The sequence below is a fragment of the Gavia stellata genome, chromosome 6 (genome assembly GCF_030936135.1).
Source record: "Gavia stellata isolate bGavSte3 chromosome 6, bGavSte3.hap2, whole genome shotgun sequence".
NCBI classification, from domain to species: domain Eukaryota; kingdom Metazoa; phylum Chordata; class Aves; order Gaviiformes; family Gaviidae; genus Gavia; species Gavia stellata.
Window position 1 is genome coordinate 62,372,592 of NC_082599.1, and position 22,916 is coordinate 62,395,507.

The following is a 22,916-nucleotide window of genomic DNA, read 5'->3' on the forward strand; positions in this document are numbered from 1 at the left end:
CCCCCGCTCCTCTCCTAGCGCCTCACAGCCAAGGAGTCCCGCGCCTGCAGCCAGAGACAACCCGGCTCCCGCTGCCGGCGCGGCCGCTGAGGCGCAGCCCGCTCCCTGCGGGCGGGAAGCAAAGCCCCGACTGCGGCGGAGCTCCGCCGCCCGCCCCGCGCAGCGCTGCGCGGTTGGCTCCACCTCACTCGAGGCTGACCGGCCCCCCGCGCGCCTCAGCCGCGCACAGCGCCCCTGCCCGCGCATCCTCCGCGCCGGGCAGCGCAGCGGCCCCGCGGGGCTGGGAAGCTCGCCGCCCTGCCCCCAGGCCCGCCACACAAGCCCCGGCCTTTGGGGGGGTGTTCTTGGATGTTTTTTAATTCAAGGAGATGCCCCGCTCCCCCACCGCCGCGCTTGACATCACAGATTTGTTTCTTCCAGAGAGATGCAGGACGCGCAACGGAGAACAGCCGGATAAAGGCTTTCGGACGTGGACCACAGCCCAGCTGCTCGGTTAACGCCAAACTGGCTCAACGCGCTCCGATAAATTTAGCATCCAGAGCTCTGACTCCGAGTTTGACTCACTTCCCAAGATTTCTTTGACAAACCACCCCGCTGCGTGGCATTCGGCATCACCCCGGCATTGTTAAGAGCAGGTTTTATTTAGGGGTCCGGAAGATGAGTGGAAAGCCCGCAGCACCGCAGCGGGCTGCACGTTTCCTCCTCGGATTGTTCTCCAGTGGCCCAGGGCACCGGATTTGCTGAACGGAGGACTGTAGGAAATTACTTGGTATGGACAGAAACAAATAGGACCGGTTACAGCTTTCCTGTAGTGAATTACTCAACTGCTCTCAAATTTCTACCAGCAACCTATTTTGAACATGTGTACTAAACCCTTCTGATAGCTTGAAAACATACAAATTGTCTCGATTATAGAGAGGAGTACTGGTAAACTAATTAGCATTTTGCTTTCTTCCACAGACCAAAAGGTGGAACTATTCCTTTAAAAGAATATTCACTCCCACCACTGATTTTCTTCATAGCAGCTGCTCCTGTTAAACAATTTCCTAATGCTTGCACCCAGGAGACCCAAACAGCAAGCTGGTTGTGATATACACCATACTACCAGGTAAAAAAAACGAGGGACAATCCTTGCCCCAGGGGCTGAACAGGTTATCAGTGCAGCAGCCCAGAATCGCCATCGCATACTCTGATTAATTTATTACACAACCACACTTTCTCTTTGTCTTGGATGCTTCCTGGCAAAGACAAATGCAGTTGAACAGAGTCTTCAAACTCCTACAAACAGTAACTACTAGAGAAAAATCGCTCTCCATAGAAAGCATTCCTGGCTCTGCATAAAAAGCACTGTAATCACAGGAAACCTTTGGATGTCCCATTTCCTTCCTAATTTTCAAGTCTGGAAGCCTTGCTTGTTCAGCTATTTACGGTTACTGAATTAGAAGAGAACAAGGGTAGTAACATTTAACCAAGAAGGTAACAGTGGTCGGAGACACCATGCCAAGGCTGCGTTAAGCGAGAAAGCATTCATTTCCCAAGTAATATATGAATGTAATGTAAGTAGAAACCAGGGAATTAAAATCATTAATATACTTGAGTTTTGTCAACATTTTATCAAATTCACTCTTTGTTACGATTTTTTTTTTTTTGCACGGAGCTTTCTAGCAGAATCAGACTTGGTTGTACTTAGGGGGCTGTTTGTCAATGAAACCTCTTTGACACGAATGCTTTTAACGACAAAAAAAAGGCGCTTGACACAAAAACTCACCTTTTGTTTATCCTTCTGTCACAAGTTCAAGGTTTCAACCAGCTGAGATGAGTTCCAGGGAAAAGAAAAAAAATAAATATCTGAAACTCTAAAGCCAGGAGATACAAAGGGCCAGACGGAAATGTTACGGTATACAAAAGCATAGAAGTAAGAGTTAGGAAGGGGAGGGGGGTGTTGGATGTCTCAGGTGAGGAACTGGTTGGGTTTAGGTGAGTGCAGTTTGTGAGATAATGCCATCCCAAAAGGAGAAGGTCTGTCATTTGGCAAGGAGAATTAGTTTCGTGGCTGTGCCAGGCACAGCACAAAGACAAGGATCAGGCCCTCCATCCCCTGCCAGGTGGTAGTATTTACTCACGTAGCAAGGCCTGCGTGCAGTTCTCCTAGGTGAAGTGCACTAGATTCCCAGTTTGATCAGAACCGTCACACTGCAAGATCTAGCCAAAGCAGCTTAAAATGCAGGGCTTGAATCCTAACATGCACCTTTCTCCGACAGTGAACCCGGCAGGAGGGTGGCTATACCCTGGCCCTCGGATGTAAATTCAGGAAACTCCACGATTTGTGAAGGAACGGCATACCTTTCCCGGCGACTCTCACGATGGACAGAAACGTGGGAGTCAATCTCAAGTGATAGGCCATTTCAGGTTTTGTCTACTAGGTGTCTGAATACGAATGGCTTTGTGAAATAACATGCCTAACTCAGGTGTAGAAAAACACAGACTAGTTTAGTTTTCTCATCTTCTGCAAGAGGGAATAAACACAAAGAGAACTATCGCAGGGGAGACCAGCATCTTAAAAACCATAGAGCAATATGGCCTTTGGACTGTAAACATTTAAGTGGGCCTGAATGCGTATTTCCTCCATGTCCTCACTCGACACTGGCAGCTCTGTAATTCTGAAACGACAGAACATCTTTGACTTGTGAATGCAGCAGACCAGACCTTCCCAAGCACGCAAATGCAGGATCGTTTTAAGACTTTGTTTTCAAAAGGTGTGCTCACAGCTGTACTTCAGTTTTTGGAGCTTTCTTCTCCTTCAGCCTTCCCTCAAACTACACGGATTACTCTGGCACATCCCAGTCATCGAGTGCTACGTCATATAGTAGAAGGCCTCACCCTGGAAAATTTGAAAAAGCTCTTTTCATATAATCATAACCAGGGAAGTAGTTGTTCCCATGGATTTTTGTTAATTTAAGTTTTTCCAGACAAAAGGACTAGTAACATCTCAAAAATGCATGCTACCCACGTGCACTGCTAACTAGCATCAACAGGTACGTGTAAAAACAATCCACATCTGCCAGACTGCCTGCTCATCCAATTCTGTGCTTCTGTCAAACTGCTGATAAATTTCTGCCAATGGCTTATCTCTTGCATCTTCAGAACAAGCAAAAATTAGTGGTGGACGACTTCTCAGCTTTAGATTCTTCTCTTTTTTATATATGTGTAAGATATTACTCATATATACTTCAGTGAATACATGCGTAGATAGTTATTGGTCAAATGACAGATTTATGTGGGGGAAATGCGTTACTTCTTCCCACTGAAAGGGAAAAATAGAAACCAAACTCTTTAACACTTCAGAAAACTTTAAGACTTCAGAAAACTTTAACACTTCAGAAACCTCTCAAGTAATCCATTTTTCACTGGTTCTCACAGAGGAGAAAAAAAAAAGACAAAAAAGACAAAAACGAAGACCACTACCCCCCCACACCAGTCTATTATCAGGGTGTATTTCAAGTTTAACTGAAGACGCACATCTGCTTTGAGACCGTGATCAAAAGTTACAACGCTGAAGGCTTGTATAAACACATTTTTTCCTGTGTAATAATTTGATTATGTAAACAACATTTTTTTGGCATTTACAACTTCAGAATGACACTGTTTATTTTATCGCCTGAAGTTTAGAAATGATGAGCTCTCATAGATACCAGTGAAGATAACGTGTTCAGCACCTTTGGAAATGCCATCATCTTTTCAGCTAATAGGTGCATATTCCAAGTACAGCCAATTACCTTGGATGGCAAATATAAAAACCAAATAAATACCAGATAATGCTACTGCTTTCTCTCGAGAGAAAATGCCTTCAGACTGGAGCTACAGGAAGGATGTAAGCTGCACAACTACACTTTCAGAGGTACTGCTGCTGAATGGAATGCAAAGCCCCAGGGCACAAGCCTGGATTTGCCATGTAATGCGAAACGCAACCTTTGGAAGAATCACCTTCATTTGGTCACCTAAGGCTAGGTAAGGGAGGTTTTATGCTGCTGTAGAAAGCTGACAATTCCAGACCAAAGGAATATTTTTACACGAGTTTCACGCTTACGGACTTTAAGTAGTCTAATAGAGTTAGCCCTTCATCCTCTAGCCTATTCAGAGGACCTCCTCTAAATCAGGCCACAGATGTGAATTCAGGTTTTCCTCCTGTGAGAAGCCTGCTCTACCGTTATTCTAACTTGTATTAAATAGTAACGTGCACGAACTAAGCCAGAAAAAGAAATTTGGCTCAAAAGTATCACAGTTTTCAGACTTGTATAAGAAAGCCTGGTTCAAGTTCTGCTGATAATCACGCGGAAGAGGGAGATGACCTTGGACCTCTCCCGTGACATATGAATACTCTAATTGGCTATTAGATTTGCATGGAAAAAGCTCCTCCTCCTTCTAAATGTGATTTATAAGATTTAGGTTCAGATGGTGGAAAATGGAGAAGACAGCCTCGCTTGTAAATGCCACTGGCTTTAACAGCATGACTGTAGAGACCTGTCAAGACCTGAGCGATCACATAGAATGTCACTGCATTGAAGTCCCAATATTTACTTTGCTGGTTGCAACGCTGATGCCCGCCGAGCTCACAGCCCTCAGCACTGGGCAGTGGGAGGAGGAGGAGGACGAGGAGGATTCCTCAGACTGTGAAGTGCCAGAGCTGCAACCGTCAGCGCTAACACTCCCTTGCTTTGGTATTATTCTCTTCTGGCGACCCACGGGTCTTTTCTGACCTGCTTTTCCTCTCAGAGTAACTCAACCTGAAGTTTCCAAAATGCATCAATTTCCTGAATGACGTCTGGAAACAGTTCTTTGACATGCAGGTATTTACAAGTCTCTTAGCACGTCTCCTTGGTAAGCTGACTCTGGTGCTGAGCAATGATCCAAATAGACTGGTCGTATAGTATACTCCCAGAGAGAGCAAATATAAATTGTAATGAAATTTCTAGAACAAATATTGGATACAGAGGACGTTATTTTGAATATATTCAACACTCTCTAGTTTGTTTTCTAATGTTTTCTCAAACTTTGTTGTCTTTTTCAAACATCCTTTATAACAAATTCATTGCCAAAACATTTGTGGCAATTGAACACAGGCAGGCAGTTTTCAAATTGCTAGGCTGCCACTCAGACAGAGAAACAAATGGTAAGATAAAAGAAATAAAATCTAAGCACAGCAGAAACAATCTCATTAACATTATACTTTGCCGTTTCATATAGTGTTTGAGCTTGATCTTATCATTTCAAGCGATGTGAGCGCAGCAGGAGGTCCCTCTTACTTACACAGGTCTCAGCTTTCATTAAAATGCACACTTTACGCATACCTTAGTACTGGGCAGTTTTACCAACTCTCTGAGTGTGTCGTCTCCCGACTGGGCATCAAATCAGTTTGCAGAGAATTACAACCCACAGACACCCTTCAAAAGCACTGAATGAAAGGTATTAATAACACACTCTCTTTTGACCAGATATGAAAGCATCCAAATAACAACAATGAAAAAAGAAAGCCACAACGCATGTGTAATCTCAAGCTATTTTTAAAATACTCCCACTGTTTTCCAGAACAAAAAATATTTTGCTAATCTTCAGATAACATTTTGCTGTGACCAACTGTAGAAAGGATTTATAAACTAAGGCATTCCATCTTAGGAAACTAGGAGCTGCATCTATTCTCTACGCTCAGTACAAAGGGGTTCTTGAGTGCTCAGGAGAAACAAACCTTTTCTTGACATCATTTAGTCCAATTTTTGCATTAAACAGTTTTAACAAAATAAACACAACATAAACTTTACTGTCATTTATACGATTCAGCTTTCTGATATTGTGGGTAAATGCATACAAATGAAAGCTCAGCTTGGCTCCAGTACTTAAAGACATCTGAATGAATGTTCCCTTAACCTTCTTACATGTTGCATTAACTTGTTCTCCATTTATCTTTAAAGAAAAAAACAGTGTGAACAAAAATCTGATTAGAATAAATGATAATAACAAGAAATCACAAAATTTTTCAGGCTTTTTGAAAGCACTAAAACTCATATGGTGCAATTTCATCTTCTTATAAATAAAGAAGTCTATATAATCTTTCTATTATAATTTTTATTTCCTACAGTTTATCTGGATCAATTCAGGGATCCCAATGACTCTCCCACAGATGCAGAACATCTCACCTGCAGCACTACGTTATCGTCATAGCTGATTTTTAATCTACCAGCAAAGAATTTCATTTTCATTTACTTTATTCTTGAAGCTTTCTGGACAAATTCTTAAAACATTGTGAGAGCACTGACACAAACTGAGAATATTCAGGAAATCCAGTGACAATAGCGGGCACAGAGTAGCAGTGCGAGTGAAATACTCAGATTGCCTTCACGTTGTTTTTCTTGAAATGCTACAGATTCAGTACTATTCAGACTTATTTACACCCCATTTAGAGTTTGTGCTTTTAACAGAGTGTTTGATGAAGGACTGAAAAAAGCCAAGAATCTATTCTGCTTTCTGTACTAGTTCTTCTTAACATACCTTCATTACATCCCTCAACCCCAGCTACAGCCACTCTCCTCCTCCCCAGCTTCCTTCCTGCTGTTTCTCCCCCAACACACGCACGCAGTTTTTTCCTCTCCAGGAATTTTCTCCCACTTTTCCCATTCCAAGTGCTAAGTCAGTGCCAAACTTTCTGGGAACGGAGGGGAAAAAATTCAATGTACCTGTGGCCCCTCAGGGACCCTGAAGTCACTTGGAAAAAAAGTGTGTGTGTGTGTATATATATGTATTAGAAAAATCTCATATATCAGGTTTTCAGAGCAGGGGGTGGTGGAAGAGGGCAGGAGGTGAAAATAAATGAAAGCAAACTGACAGTTCCAAAGGCTGTTAAAGAAATTGTGTGATTGTGTTAAAGAAATTGTGCCTCCCTGGGGCCCGGGTGAGGGAGGTCATGAGGAAACTCCCCAGTCTGGTACGGCCCACCGATTACTACCCGCTGGTAGTTTTGCAGGTTGGCAGCGAGGAGATAGAGCAAAGAAGCGTGAAAGGGATGAAGAAGGATTTTAAGGCGCTGGGGAGACTGATTGATGGATCGGGTGCGCAGGTGGTGTTTTCTGCAATCCCTTCAGTGGCGGGGAGGAACACTGAAAGGAATAAGAAAGCAAACATGGTCAACGCGTGGCTCAGAGACTGGTGCCACCAGAGGAATTTTGGATTCTTTGACCATGGGGTGGTCTCCGTGGCACCAGGCCTGCTGAGTGCAGGTGGTGTCCAGCTGTCCCCAAGGGGGAAAAGAATCCTTGCCCGTAAGTTGGCAAACCTCATCAGGAGGGCTTTAAACTAGACTCGAAGGGGGAAGGGGATGAAGCCAGGCTACCCAGAGGTGAGCCTAGGGGTGGCATGCCATTGCCGGGGGCAAGACCGATAGCCCAGCTCAAGTGCATCTACTCCAATGCACGCAGCATGGGCGGCAAACAGGAGGAGCTGGAAGCCATCGTGCGGCAGGGCAGCTATGACGTGGTCGCCATCACAGAAACATGGTGGGACGACTCGCATGGCTGGAGTGCTGCAATGGAGGGCTATAAGCTCTTCAGGAGGGACAGGCAAGGAAGGAGAGGCGGTGGGGTGGCTCTGTACGTCAAGGAGTGCTTTGATTGTATAGAGCTGGATGATTGTCACGACGGGGTTGAATGCTTATGGGCAAGGATGAGGGGGAAGGCCAACAAGCCGGATATCCTGCTGGGGGTCTGTTATAGACCACCCGACCAGGGCGTAGAAGCTGATGAAGTGTTCTTCAAGCGACTGGCAGAAGTCTCGCAGTCGCAAGCCCTTGTTCTTGTGGGGGACTTCAACTTACCGGATGTCTGCTGGAAGTACAACACTGCTAAGAGGAAACAGTCCCGGAGGTTCCTCGAGTGTGTCGAAGATAACTTCCTGACGCAGCTGGTAAGCGAGCCTACAAGGGAAGGTGCCCTGCTTGACCTGCTGTTTACGAACAGAGAGGGTCTGGTGGGTGAAGTGAAGGTCGGAGGCCGTCTTGGGCTTAGCGACCATGATATGATAGAGTTTTCAATATTTAGCCAAGTAAGGAGGCGGGTGAGCAACACCGTTACCATGGACTTCCGGAGGGCAGACTTTGCCCTGTTCAGGACACTGGTCGGGAGGGTCCCTTGGGAGACGGTCCTGAAGGGCAAAGGGGCCCAGGAAGGATGGACGTTCTTCAAGAAGGAAATCTTGAAGTCGCAGGAGCAGGCAGTGCCCGTGTGCCGTAAGAAGAGCCGGCGGGGAAGACGGCCGGCCTGGCTCAACAAGGAGCTTATGCTGAGGCTTGGGGAAAAAAAGAGAACTTACCACCTCTGGAAAAAGGGGCAGGCAAGTGAAGAAGAGTACAAGGACCTCGTTAGGTCATGCAGGGAGGGAATTAGGAAGGCGAAAGCCCAGCTAGAGCTCAACCTGGCCACGGTCGTGAGGGACAACAAAAAAAGCTTCTATAAATACATTAACAGCAAAAAGAGGGCCAAGGAGGATCTCCATCCTCTACTGGATGCGGCGGGGAACCTTGTCACGAAGGATGAGGAAAAGGCTGAGGTACTTAATGCCTTCTTTGCCTCAGTCTTTAACAGCCACACCGGGTATCCTCAGGGTATCCGTCCCCCTGAGCTGGATGACAGGGATGGAGGGCAAAATAGGCACCCCATGATCCAGGAGGAAGCAGTTAACGACCTGCTATGCCACCTGGACACTCATAAGTCTATGGGGCCTGATGGCATCCACCCAAGGGTGCTGAGGGAACTGGCGGAAGAGCTTGCCAAGCCGCTCTCCATCATTTATCAACAGTCCTGGTCAACGGGGGAGGTCCCGGATGACTGGAGGCTTGCCAACGTGACGCCCATCTACAAGAAGGGTCGGAAGGAGGATCCGGGGAACTACAGGCCTGTCAGCCTGACCTCGGTGCCGGGGAAGGTTATGGAGAGGCTCATCTTGAGGGCGCTCACGGGACACGTGCAGGTTACCCAAGGGATCAGGCCCAGCCAGCACGGGTTCATGAAAGGCAGGTCCTGCTTGACCAACCTGATCTCCTTCTATGACCAGGTGACCCGCCTAGTGGATGAGGGGAAGGCTGTTGATGTTGTCTACCTGGACTTCAGCAAAGCCTTTGACACTGTTCCCCACAGTATTCTCCTAGAGAAGCTGGCGGCCTGTGGTTTAGACAGGTACACTCTTCGCTGGGTAAAAAACTGGCTGGATGGCCGAGCCCAGAGGGTTGTGGTGAATGGGGTGAAATCCAGCTGGCGGCCGGTCACAAGCGGAGTCCCCCAGGGCTCGGTTTTGGGACCGGTCTTGTTTAATATCTTCATTGATGATCTGGATGAGGGGATAGAGTGCTCCCTCAGCAAGTTTGCAGATGACACCAAGTTGGGAGGGAGTGTTGATCTGCTTGAGGGTAGGAAGGCTCTGCAGAGGGATCTGGACAGGCTGGATCGATGGGCTGAGGCCAACCGGATGAAGTTCAATAAGGCCAAGTGCCGGGTTCTACACTTCGGCCACAACAACCCCAGGCAACGCTACAGGCTTGGGGATGAGTGGCTGGAAAGTTCCCCCGCAGAAAAGGACCTGGGGGTGTTGATCGACACCCGGCTGAATATGAGCCAGCAGTGTGCCCAGGTGGCCAAGAAGGCCAACGGCATCCTGGCTTGCATCAGAAATGGTGTGGCCAGCAGGAGCAGGGAGGTGATCGTGCCTCTGTACTCGGCTCTGGTGAGGCCGCACCTCGAATACTGTGTTCAGTTTTGGGCCCCTCACTACAAGAAGGACATTGAGGTGCTGGAGCGTGTCCAGAGAAGGGCGACGAAGCTGGTGAGGGGTCTGGAACACAAGTCTTATGAGGAGCGGCTGAGCGAGCTGGGGTTGTTTAGCCTGGAGAAGAGGAGGCTGAGGGGAGACCTTATCGCTCTCTACAACTACCTGAAAGGGGGTTGCAGAGAGGTGGGTGTTGGTCTCTTCTCCCAAGTGACTAGTGACAGGACTAGAGGAAATGGCCTCAAGTTGCGACAGGGGAGGTTCAGGCTAGACATTAGGAAAAAGTTCTTCACTGAGAGAGTGGTGAAACACTGGAATAGGCTGCCCAGGGAGGTGGTAGAGTCACCCTCCCTGGAGGTATTCAAGGAGCGTGTGGATGTGGCATTGTGGGATGTAGCTTGATGGACATGGTGCTGTGTGGTGTTGGGTGGGTTGTGGCTTGTTATTGTTGTTGTGTGGCGTGGGTTTTGTGGTTGTGTTGTTTCCCCCCCCCCCCCCCCCCCAGGTTGGACTCGATGATCTTACAGGTCTTTTCCAACCGTACTGATTCTGTGATTCTGTGATTCTTTTCAAGACTTTTTGAAAATAAGTAAGCAATATGCAGACAGTAAGGATTAACCTGAAATCCAATACTTAAATCAGAAGTTTGAATTGTTTGTTGTAAATGGTGGACCACTTATTTTTCCAAGTTGCTACTATAACTCATAGGTATATTTAGCACATTTATTAGTAGCGTATTTGTGTGCTTCAACTGGCAATGCTGACAGTGCACAGAGATTAACGCAACACAGCCTTTTATACAAGTCACGAGCTTTTTTGTGTGCCATTTTGAAATGTCGGTAAGTCATCAAATTGCCCACATATTTCGAAGTCAAATGTTGAGGGTTCATTGGTCTGTCTCATGTTTATTTTGCAGTCACCAGTGAAGCATTTCATCATATAAACGCATTAGACAAAATGCGCAAAGCTCAGGCCCCACCCCTGCCATTTCCCTTATATTCTTGGGGGTTTTCCCCCCTCAAATGCTTTGTTATGCAGGAAAATTACACAGAAGCAGCGTGCTTTGTCATTTGTTGAAAATGCCACAAGGTTCGTGGTCATTCTGTTAGGCACTGTGAGTAAATTCTACACTTGTAGGCCATCGGTTGAAAAGCATCTGTCCTAAATACTCCCTAGTCTTACTTTGGTGGCAGCCACTTCCATTCTTGCAGTCCACGTGGGGCACTCAAGGCCACCGACGGCCAGACAGTCTTTGAAGAGCTTGGGAGCATCTCCAACACAGGCTTTGAAGACAGAATCAAAGCCTTAATATTGTGTGGCTGTCAACTGCCAAGATACACCATTAAGCGAGTTTCCAGTGGACTGTATTGCCAAGCATGCAGGTGCTGTTTTCTGTGTTGCTGCTGGTTCCAGGTTTTTCTCAGTTAATAACTCCTTTTGAAAAAAGGCAGTTGTTTCATTTTAAATTCACAGTGTTATAAAAAATGAGTCAAGACCAAACAAATAGTAGACAGACTGGATTAAAGTGAGGTGCCCCAAATAAGGGATAAAGTCTACAGAGTGGCTCTTCTTGGCAGAGAACCTATCAGCAGTTATTTGCTTTAATGGTATCAGCGTGGGACCGAGGAGTGGTCAGACCTGTTGAGCTACCATTGATGGAAGACTTCTAACGTGTAAGAGACTTTAAAGATGTCCTGAGTTAAAAATCTGATTACAAATGAATTCCTGCAGGACAGCATTTTCATCACAAGATCTGCCATGCCTTTTTCACAGTTCAACATTTGACTTGAGGAGAAAATGCGCGGGTGAAAAAGCAGAGAGCTTGTTTCTACGTTTAGGGTCCCTGCCACTCATTTCCCTGTGAGAAAAGTTAATTCACATTTCTATTTTAGGCAGAAGACTCTGTGTAACTTTTCAGCAGTGCCTTGGATCAAATGGATAATGCAGACAGTGCCAACCGGCCTCTGAGAGGGCTGTTAACCTCCCTTTTTAGAGGGACAGTCTCAGTTCTTGTATTTGCTTATCAGTCAGCACCTTCCCTGCATGGAATGAAAAGTCATCCAGGAAAACCAAGAAAAAAGAGCAATGTGAATACTTTCACAGTATAAACCAAAAGTCTTTCCAAATCAGTGTGTGATTTGTTTTCCAATGCAATTTTAACAGGGCAGGATACGGCTTAAAGCTCGTTCTGATCTGCGATCACAGTGTTTCTGTGCAGATGGAAATCCTGCTACAAAGAGAGGGTGGGAGGTAGATGAGACAGTGACTAGCTTCACTGATCGTCTCTTCAATGTAATGGCTGAAGCACCTAACCATCCTCTGTTTTTTTTGTTTTAATTCTGCAGGATTATAGAGCAGCTGCACATGGAATTCCGTATATGCGCACTAAATTATGCATTCTGCTAGCAGTCAGAATCAACGTATTTTCCATGACCATCTGTAGCACATGTATTTGTCTCATGTTCAAGATGATGTTCAACCTGTAGGTCACACCAAACCCCGCCTCTTGCAGAAGTTTAGCTCACAGGGCCATAAGAATGCTTTACCATGAAATATCTTTGTCTTGACATAAACATCAGATTTAAAGAATTTTTGATTCTGTGATGTGATACAACATTGGTTACAAACCAAAATATATTCTTGTTCCAGAATATTTTATCAAATGACAGTATCCAAAACCAATGCAAGACAGAGTAGACTTTAGACAATGAGCTTTCTTATGACAATTCACTAACAAGAATGGCATCTTTTGTCAGCTTTAACATACCAGCCAAAGAAAAACATATTTATATTGTCCCACTTCTTCATCACACACTATCTTCCATGGACTTGGCACTCCCTAGCTTTTTTTATTCAGGTATGCATATTTGTATTCCTTACTCCTCTGAATCAATGACACGTTAGAATTTTTAATGAGCGGCTAAAATACGCCCAGATTTTATAAAGTTTTATGTAGAAACACATAACATGGCTATAAACAAAACCAGTCCATATTTAGCTAGCTAAATGGATTAGTCTCGAAATCATGTCATTCTGATCTCTAAGCCAGAGAATAAAGCTTTGGTAAGTTAATTGGTGTGCACTGGGAAAGTACCTCCCATTAAAGTCTTAGCCAAACTGAGTGGGGACAAAAAAAAGCTCAATTAAAGCTGATTACCAAACAGCTCAGTTGTAGACACTTAAACTGTAAGTATTTTGGTTAATATCTGTTATTCTTCCATTACAACAAATTTTCCACTATTCAGACTGTCGCAAATTAAATGAAACTGTTAATCTATTCAGCATGCGAGATGGAACACTGTTACCTTTGCTGTGAATTTGGATTACCAGACTGAAATCTTTGACAATATGCATTGCTTCTTTCTCCGCAGGCCAGACAAGATACAAAATTTCCATGTTTGTATTTGAAAGATATGTTAAGAACTGTATTATGATCAGTGGCGCAAAAGGAAGGAGGTCTGTGACAGTAAAGACTTGAAAATACATCAAGTCATCTCCAGACTTTGTGCAATAAAAAGTTTATATAAAGGTTAGTTTTACTGAGCTGAATGTGTCAATGAAAGTAATCTAGGGAGGAAAAAGTGTGACACAGATCATAGCACATTATATTGACTTCAGTCTTTACAACGACCGAGGATCGGCTTCTGGACATTTATTACTATGCTTTACCGCATTCCACGTGCTCTTTCTGGAAGACCTGATTATGTTCATGTTGGTAGAATCCGAACAGGAGAACTGAGTCCCTTCCTACTTGCTCCTGAAGCCTATGAAGGCTGCACATGCACTAGTAAATGGTGTATTTTATCACACCTAAGAAACGTTAGCTGTTTCATTATAAAAATATTGTGGAAATGAGCACTGTATTTAGCCAGGAGATAAACGTGTCAAGGTCAACTGCAGGACAATGAAAAACATAACACGGACCTTGTCTATCTGCCTTGTAGTAAACAACATAAATTTCTTGTCTCTACTTGTATTTTTTATTGCTCATTAATAGCCTCCATGTTTAAAGCAAACAAACAAAACCCCCACAAAACTAACAAAAGAAAACAAAACCACCCCAAAAAACACAAACCCAAAATCACAACAGCAAAAAACGAAATGCACCTTATTTCCAGGAGGACAGAGCTCATGATAACCATCCACTGAAGTGGATGCACTCATATTCTAAGCCAATAAACCCAGACGCCTGGAAAAGTTCCACACCTATCTCTTGCTTTGGACATGTATACCGTATATAAGCAGTTAAGGGAGGAGAGAAAGGCAGGTATAAATCAATATCATATGAAACCTTTTCATATTATTGAGAAAGTTTTTGCGCATCAGAAACAGGGAATTTTTCCCTCTCACAAATTAGCATCACTTCTATTCCCTATGCTACTAACCCTCCTGACACAGAGAAAACTTTTTCAGTTCAGAACCTTGACTTTTTTTACCGAACAATTGCACATTTCCCTTGCAACTCAGTGACTGGAAGAAATTACAATCCTGGAATAACAGTATGAAATTACAACAGTATAAAATTATAATCAGTAATAGAATTATGCAGTAATGAGGTTATCTGGTAGGCTGTGGTTTTGCCTTCTAAGAGATTTATGAAACACTCATCACTCCACTGGGTGATGTAACAGAGTAAGCCCATGTTAGTCAATGGGGGGAATTTAGGATTACAATGTCTCTGTCAGATAAAACCAGAGTCTGTATGAGAAAAACCGTGGAAATACGCCAGCGTCTGGTCTTGAAGAGTTCCACAACAGCATGAGGAGAAAAGATGACCTTTCAACAATTTTTAGAAAAGATGCAGCTCTTAGGCATAACACAAGCTTTGAGTACAGTACCTAGGCTAAGCTCCCTGGCGGGTATGAAAAGGCAAGGCCTTATACACGCTGGAAGGCTCCGAGATTCCTCACACCAGCAGCACTGCTATCATTCCGCCATACGCACTGCTTGAACTACGCAAGTTTACTTCGGCTGTTCAGAAAAGACGGAAAACCAGGACGTCGTGTCTTCCCTTTGTCAGTCCATCGATGAAGGATTATAGACAATCTCCCCTTGTCCCACAGATCCCTGCCTTCTGCTGCAAGACAGTGCCCGTTTGTGAAGGCAGATGTTCTGCCAAGCTCTGTCTGCTTCGGCCAGGGCTGAAGAAGGGGCAGCTCCTCATGTCCAGCGGCAAGGGCGGTTAGCCCGAGTTCAGTCCTCTGGCAAAGAGCTTGCTAGAGTTTTATCTGTTACTTCTATAGACAAAGGGACTTCAATTAGCTGTATGCGGTCTGAGACAAGAGAGCCTTTATAAACTTCAAAATGGCCTACACACAGCGCTTCTGTTCCTTCACTGACGCGCGGGACTCTCCCGTGGGATATACAATGGCTATTATGTTACTCAGAGAGCCGTATCCGGGTTCTATCCAGAGCCTGCTTTTTCGTGGGGCATTTATAACACTAGCCAATTTATAGACTGCTCAAATTTGTCTTGAGAAACAAGGTGTCTTTCAAAAAATAATTCAGAATGAACTCCGTGGGTGCTGTATTACTTGCAAGCTATGTAAAGCGAGGAAAAGGGCAGTGAAACCATGGCAGCCAGTGATGACTGGAGCGGCAGCGCTGACACGGAAGGTCTGCGTGCCTCAACACAGACGGTGGGAGGTTAAACTTGCTCCCGTCTGAGAAAGAACAAGGGCCTGGAAAGGAATCCTGCTCTTTAAGATGCCCTGCCTGCGCCAGCTAGGAAGAAATGTACGGCGAGAAAGAAGAGGTAGGGCATAGCTAACGAAAGGGAGATGGATACACTGGACTAACTTTCCCTAATGAAGTGGTTTCACCTGGAAAGAAAATCAAGATTTCTAGGGCTAACAGAGCACCATTTCATACAGGGTTTTGTCAGGCTTTAGTGAAGATAGTGCCCCTCACTTCAATAAATAGTTTAAGAATCAGAATCGGATGCATTCAAGATATAAGCTACACAGTTTACAACAAAAATAACTTACAAAAGAACAGATAATATTATCATTTTGTGTACATAAAGACTGGATGTCATTGTAATTCTTGAATATGGACTACACAAAACCATGTATTATTCTTTTAAAATGTACTCTTTTATACTTTTCTAAAACCTTGATATACTTGATAGCTTGATATACTTGATAGCTACTCTCTACAAGGAAGTGGGGAGGAAATCTAGATAATTGGTAGCCAGATGCTACAGCATCCTCACTACTAACTTGGAATGCAGATAAGCAGCAAAGCTGAGATGCAGAACAAAACAATTTTGAATTCGAGGTTGATCTGAACTGAGACAAAAGGGGCAATATCTTAATGGCAGAAATTACGACTCCAGAGTCCATGACTCCGAAGGCCTCAATCTGTTGAAAATCTCTGAGAAAGCAGTATGTTTCCCAACTTCTACCCAAATAAAAGCCATGAAAGCATTTAAAAGAAGAGCAAGGCTGGAAAGTACTACAAATCGTTGTTTTAAGAATTCTTGCAAAGTGCACACTGTTAGTCATTTTTGTCGCATGGGCATTAGAGCAGTCTCAAGTAGAGGAACAGCTATTTCGTTTCCCTTCAGATTCTTGGCCTCATTCAACACACAAAACACAACGTTCTTGCTCTGGCCATGAGTTAGGGATTGCTAGCAAAAGTAATGAGAAGATGTCTTCTTCACTTCTTGCCGAAGTGAGAAGACACAGAAGCAAGTAAATAACAGAAAATAGATACTGTAGATAAAGGCAATAAATAAAGTAGAATAGTGAAGGGAAAAGAGAGAAAAGAAAAAAAATCTTTAAAGTAGGATTCTAATATTGCCTCCGGTAATAGAAGTTTCTGTGCTCTGGTGGAAAAGCCACTCAACTAACATTTCTTAGAAGTGCTCGCTAATTGGAATTGCTTGCTAATTGTATGTGTATTGCATGTTTTCTAGCTGACCCACCTCATACGCCTTTAATCACAGAATCACAGAGGTTGGAAAAGAGCTGTAAGATCATCAAGTCCAACCATCACCCCAACCCCACCATGCCCACTAAACCATGTCCCACAGTGCCACGTCCACATGTTCCTTGAACACCTCCAGGGATGGGGACTCCAACACCTCCCTGGGCAGCCTCTTCCAGCGTTTCACCACTCTCTCAGGAAAGACATTTTTCCTAATATCCAGCCTAAACCTCCCCTGGCGCAACTTGAGGCCATTTCCTCTTGTCCTGTCGCTTGTCACTTGGGAGAAGGGACCAACACCCACCTCACCACAACCCCCTTTCAGGCAGTTGTAGAGAGCGATGAGGTCTCCCCTCAGCCTCCTCTTCTCCAGACTGAACAACCCCAGTTCCCTCAGCCGCTCCTCAGCAGACTTGTGCTCCAGACCCCTCACCAGCTTCGTCGCCCTTCTCTGGACACGCTCCAGCACCTCAATGTCCTTCTTCAGTGAGGGGCCCAAAACAAAACACAGTATATTAACCTTAGTGCCAAAGCACATGATGTTTGCAGCTAGAAGCAAAGCCATAAGGAGCTGAGCACGTAACCTGTAGCATTCAGTACGCCTTGAGCACCATTTTTAAAGGGGCATTCAAAGGGAGAATTACCTGCTTTGGTCTAAGCTAGAGTGAATTATTTTTAGCATCCCATTAACTGAGTATCTAAACCCAGCGTTTGAGAGATGACAGCATTTGGAATTAAGCAAGGAGAATCACCAACAAAATACAATGAAAGCCACAACATTTTCCAGGGTGAGTCCTAACTCTTAGCCACAGCAATGGAAACCATTTAACAACAAAGTGTTTAGTAGATTAACTCACTGTAAGCAACCTGTAATTGATTTGCTGAAGCTGCCCTCAGGAGGGTATCTACCACTAATTGGTTAAGAGTTGAGAGAGCAAAGGGCAAAGCCACAGCAACTGAACCATTAAGAGATGTCTTGAACTGGGCAGAAGATTGCTTTATTACTAAAGGCAATTTTATTCTGTGTTGATGCTATTCGCTTTTGATAACTATTAAATGAGACAAATTAAACAGGAAGGGTTTTTTTTCAAAGTTAAAACCACAACACTGTAACTCTTATTGAATCAAAATCCACCGTTACATTTATTGGAAACTTTACTATCAAGATCCTGCCTGAGAAAAGAGTCATAGCCTAAGCAATAAAACTATATATACCCATGAATTATCATCGGAACATCTTCTAATGCATACAATTTAAATGAATGTCTGTGATTTTTATTCAGGTTTTAAATAAATTATGTTGGCTTCCTTCTATGTCCAGCACTTTCTGATGGAGTCACGTGAAATAGTTTTTTTTTTAAAAATTATTGTTTTAAAATAATTTCACACAGAAAAGGTGACAGTTAACAATAGCTTTGCTGCTATTTTTAGCAGCAAAGAGTTAAGGCCTCAAAGAAGAATACTTTATTAATAAAATTCATAGCTAGATCACATTAAATCTTTAACCACGTAATCATCTCTTACCAACTACTTTTCCATGCTTGCTTTCCATTTCCAAAGGAATCAAATTCCTTTGATTAAGGATCTCCTTGACTTGAGCACAGCTACTGCCAAGCTCTGTTGTCAGCTTCACTTGCCTGGCAAGATGGCAACATGGATATTACCTCTCTTCCCTCAGACGGAGATAAAACCTACTAAAAATCACAAGGAACTCAAGTCTCCTGACAGTACTATTTTGATATTATCAAGTATCAACAGAGAGATTGTGGAACACTGAAACCACGCGAACACATATGGAGAACAAGAGTAGAATGGCCTCAAACACTGAACTGCGTTTCCTCTTACGGCCATGATGCGACAACCTAATTGCTCCACGCTGATTTTGGACGCTGAACGTGAACATAAGACTCCCTGTTGGCAATTAGCAGCATTAAATCTTTCTTGGATAATTCTTCATTGTTTACTTCTTTTTGATATGTTTAAAATAGTACTGCAAAATTCTATTTCTCCGACATGCACAGCCTTAATTCACCAGGTGTATGTCCTATTTATAAAGGAATAACTGCTGTTGTGTTAGTTGCCTTCATAGACGGTTCAGTTTCAAATTATTTAAGAAGTAGGGGTGCCTTACCAGGACTGGTTCTGTACAGCTCAGACGGGCTGCTGACCTTTTGGCTGGAGGGAATCCGCTGATGGTATAGTGGAGGTGTTTTCACTAGGAGAGAAGGAAAAGTACAATTCCTCTTCAGTAACAGCTAAAATATTGATAGTGCTATTAAAATAAATAAATAGAGACAGACATTTCCTTACCATATGATGTTTCTGGTGACAGGGGAAAAGCTGGTGTGGATGGGGCAGCTTCATTTCCATTTTTTGTTGGGGAGAAGATTCCCCCATCTATTTCATCTTGGTACCGTGCAACAGCCATCTGGAAAGGGCATAAAGCAGCAAAATTACAGTGAAAATTCCCACTTAACTCTACAACACAGGGGGGCATTTTTCATCAGATTACAGAAGGTTTCATATAATCTGATCCACTGTTCCAGCAGAGAGATCTTGGAACACTGAAACCATGCAAACACACAGAGAGGACAACAGCAGCACATCCTTAAACACTGAACTGCATTTCTGAGACGACTACAGTCTTTTGCTCTTCTTACTGCCACGATGCAACTGCCCAATTGCTTCACGTTGATTGTGGACACTGAAGATGAACATGGGACTCCCTATTAGCCATCCACCTCAATAAATATTTCTTTAAAATATTCTTTTTTGTTTACCTCCTTAGTCTCCCCTGCAGGAATGGGTGATCCTGGATTTACAGGCTGGTCAGCAGCAGGAGACTTCAGCCATCCACACCTGCTATACGATGGCTGCCCAGGGACATCATTGTCATACTGCCCGACGCTTAACTTTCTGATCCTTCCCGCTGTTGCATCGTCATCTTGCATACCTGTTGCTGAAATAAAATAGGTAAACTAATTAATAAACTATTTTTTTCTTTTTTTCAGTTAGAGCTGTTAAAACAAACTTCACTGTTGTGCCTTCACAGTGATTCCGTTCAAGAATGCTCATGAAATAACTGGTTTCACAACTGCTTTACAAAACCACACAGGTGGGGAAAAAAAAACCTAGTCAGTTGTAGTTAGCTTGCTGACACAAGTTGGAACATATTTGCAGTACACCTGGTTCCAGAGGAGTGAAGCAGCATGTTTTGCTGCTTCATTTTTGGAAGAGGCTATGCCCCGTGCCACCAGGAGAGCCTGGCAGCAGGGGCCAAATGGGGCACCTCTCCTCCTATCTCTAACACGCAGCAGCTCTCAGCAGCAAATGCTTTCCAGGACTGCACTGTCCCCCCCAAAAACCAGCTGCTTTTTACCTAATGCAGACCCTGGCCCTTCTAAACCCAGCTCACTGTACACCTTTTGTGACACACATGCCAATCATGCTTAATCACAAAGATTAGGTATTACAGAATCACAGAATCATTAAGGTTGGAAAAGACCTGTAAGATCATCAAGTCCAACCACCACACCAACACCTCCATGCCCACCAAACCATGTCCCACAATGCCAGGTCCACACGTTCCCATCTATCCAGCCTGTCAAACAGATACACACAGGAGCTGTAACCTTTTGGAGTCTGAGGAACGGAGCACAAGAGTAAGCCGAGCCAGCAGAACAATCCAGGATATTCAAGGCATAAAGTAGTATTTGTTTCCAAAGCCACTATTAAGAGAGTGTCATTAGATACAGCTTTATGATTAGCAGGACTTTATACTTAGTCATCCACTCCCACCAAGAGGCACTTTCAGAATATTCCTGTGGCAACTGCTTTTTCCACCCTTCGTCGTAAGAATAAGTCAACGATAAGGATCCCGCAGCAGTCCTTACTGTGTAGTCACAAGGACAGCGCAAAAATAACACTATGCGTAGCAACTTTTCAGATACTCCTCTGAGAGTTATTATTGTCTATACATGCAAAAAGATCTTTGAGAATTAGCTATGTCTCTTAGAAGAGCTGAGGATTTCTAAAAGACCTTATTTTCATTGCTTGGTGTCATTTAAACTCTTTTAATCATTTCCCACTGTAAGTACGTGTTGATTAAGCACATCTCCTACACACCCTGCTCACAGACACGTAACAGTAGGAGTCCAAAGTGTGCCCTTCATCTAAATCAGCACGAGGGCTGAACCAGCCGCTGCGGGAGAGTACCTTCCGCACACATCCATTTCCTCATCTGAAGGAGCTGACAGAAACCAAGGTGTAAAATCTGGCGTGCAGCGTAAGTGCCTCTATTATAGACATTTCACCTTGATTATACAGCACAATTCCAGAGCATCAATGCACAAACAGGTCTCTGTATAGGAGAACATTTTTTATTCAAGGTTAATATATAGACAGGGATTTCAGACTAAAATCTGTGGTACTTAAGTGATTCTGCATTGACATACATACGTATCAACCTGAATAACTTGCTGGCAAATAGTGGCTTATCCTAAAAATATTAATAAATCTCTTGTAAAACTACAGAATTAGACACTTTCAAAAATCCAGCTCTGCTGCCATCAAGGCCAGTGTGACAGTCACTACTACTAAAGCCAATAAATAAATAAAACCCTGCTATTCACTTTTGAAAATTCCACCAACAGGGTTAAATTTCAGGGTCCAAATTTAGCCAGTTATTTATTTTACCAAGTCAATATAAATATACTTAGCACATCTTGGATAAGACACAGCTGAGTTTCTGGTTTTATGGTACAATTTTGAGAACTAAAATACTTTTTAAGCACCCATAATTTAAACACTTATTTAACCCTTTTTCCCCTGCCTAGAAACTTTATGTGTGGTCTTTCAGGTGGAAAGAGTCTCTTCTGAAGACATCGTGACCAAACTATATGCATCAAACAAATCTTTGAAGCCAGGAAAGAAAAGCACATGAATCACAGAATCACTACGGTTGGAAAAGACCTGTAAGATCATCAAGTCCAACCATCACCCCAACCCCACCATGCCCATTGAACCATGTCCCACAATGTGACATCCACATGTTCCTTGGATACCTAATATCTTCCAAACCTCTTAAGTGATGCTAAAAAGTCACAAAGATTTCTACTGAAACTGAAGACACTTAGGAATGAAGAGTTCACACTACTCCAGAACTTACCAACTTTTTGCATTGGAATTCTTTTTGTATTCTTAATTTCTGTGAAGAAAAATGAGTGGGAATCACCGTGCAGAATCTCAGCCCTCGAAGAGACCATCTGAGAGCCAGTCCCACCACTCTTCCACAGGAGACAATGGGAGCCAGGAACAACACATGAGAGTTTCGCTCCATTTGTAACCAAGCTATTAAAGGTTCCATTTCTTTTGGAACATGCCTCTCCTACTTAACACAGCCCTGTAGACTATTTTATGAGAGAGAATGTCTATCTTTTGGATGGGTCAAAACAGGCCTTAAGATTTAGCACAGATTTTACTTGCCACATTAACAAGAGGGCTTCATCATCAATGATATTCATACACTTGTGGCATTGGTATTCACAGAATCAGAATCACTAAGGTTGGAAAAGACCTGTAAGATCATCAACCTCCCCTGAGGGACGCAGCTTCGAGCCGTTCCCACGCGTCCTGGCCCTGGGTCCCAGGGAGAAGAGCTCAGCACCTCCCTCTCCACGTCCCCTCCTCAGGAAGCTGCAGAGAGCGGTGAGGTCGCCCCTCAGCCTCCTCCTCTGCAAACTAGACAAAGCCCGAGTCCTCAGGCGCTCCTCACAGGACATGCCTGCCAGCCCCTTCCCCGGCTTTGGTGCCCTTCTTGGGACGCATTAACATACCTTAACATCCTTTTTACATTGTGGGGTGCTGAACCGCACACAATACTAAAGGTGAGGCTGCACCGATGTTAAATATAGCAGGACAATCACCTCTTTTGACCGGCTGGTTATGGTGTGTTTGATGCACCCCAGGATGGGGTTTGCCCTCTTGGCTGCCAGCCCACACTGCTGACTCCTGTTGAGCCCCCTGCCAACCAGCACCCCCAGACCCCTTTCTGCAGGGCTGCTCTCAGCCACTCCTCTCCCAATTTAGACTTGTGCCCAGCGTTACTCCGTCCCAGGTGCAGAATCCGGCATTTGGTCTTGTTCAATTTCATCCCGTTAATCATTGCCCTATGCTCCAATCTA

General features: G+C 44.1%; 1 protein-coding gene across 1 annotated transcript in view; it reads right to left on the reverse strand.

Moving 5' to 3' along the window:
• TNS3 (tensin 3) overlaps positions 1–22,916 on the reverse strand; it is a 242,445-nt gene that overhangs the window by 36,685 nt on the left and 182,844 nt on the right. Inside the window, exons 19-21 of the mRNA XM_059819048.1 lie at positions 19,515–19,687; positions 19,045–19,162; positions 18,866–18,949 (exon numbers count right to left, since the gene is read on the reverse strand). Of these exons, the coding sequence (XP_059675031.1) occupies positions 18,866–18,949; positions 19,045–19,162; positions 19,515–19,687 (375 nt within the window). The remainder of the gene's footprint in view (positions 1–18,865; positions 18,950–19,044; positions 19,163–19,514; positions 19,688–22,916) is intronic.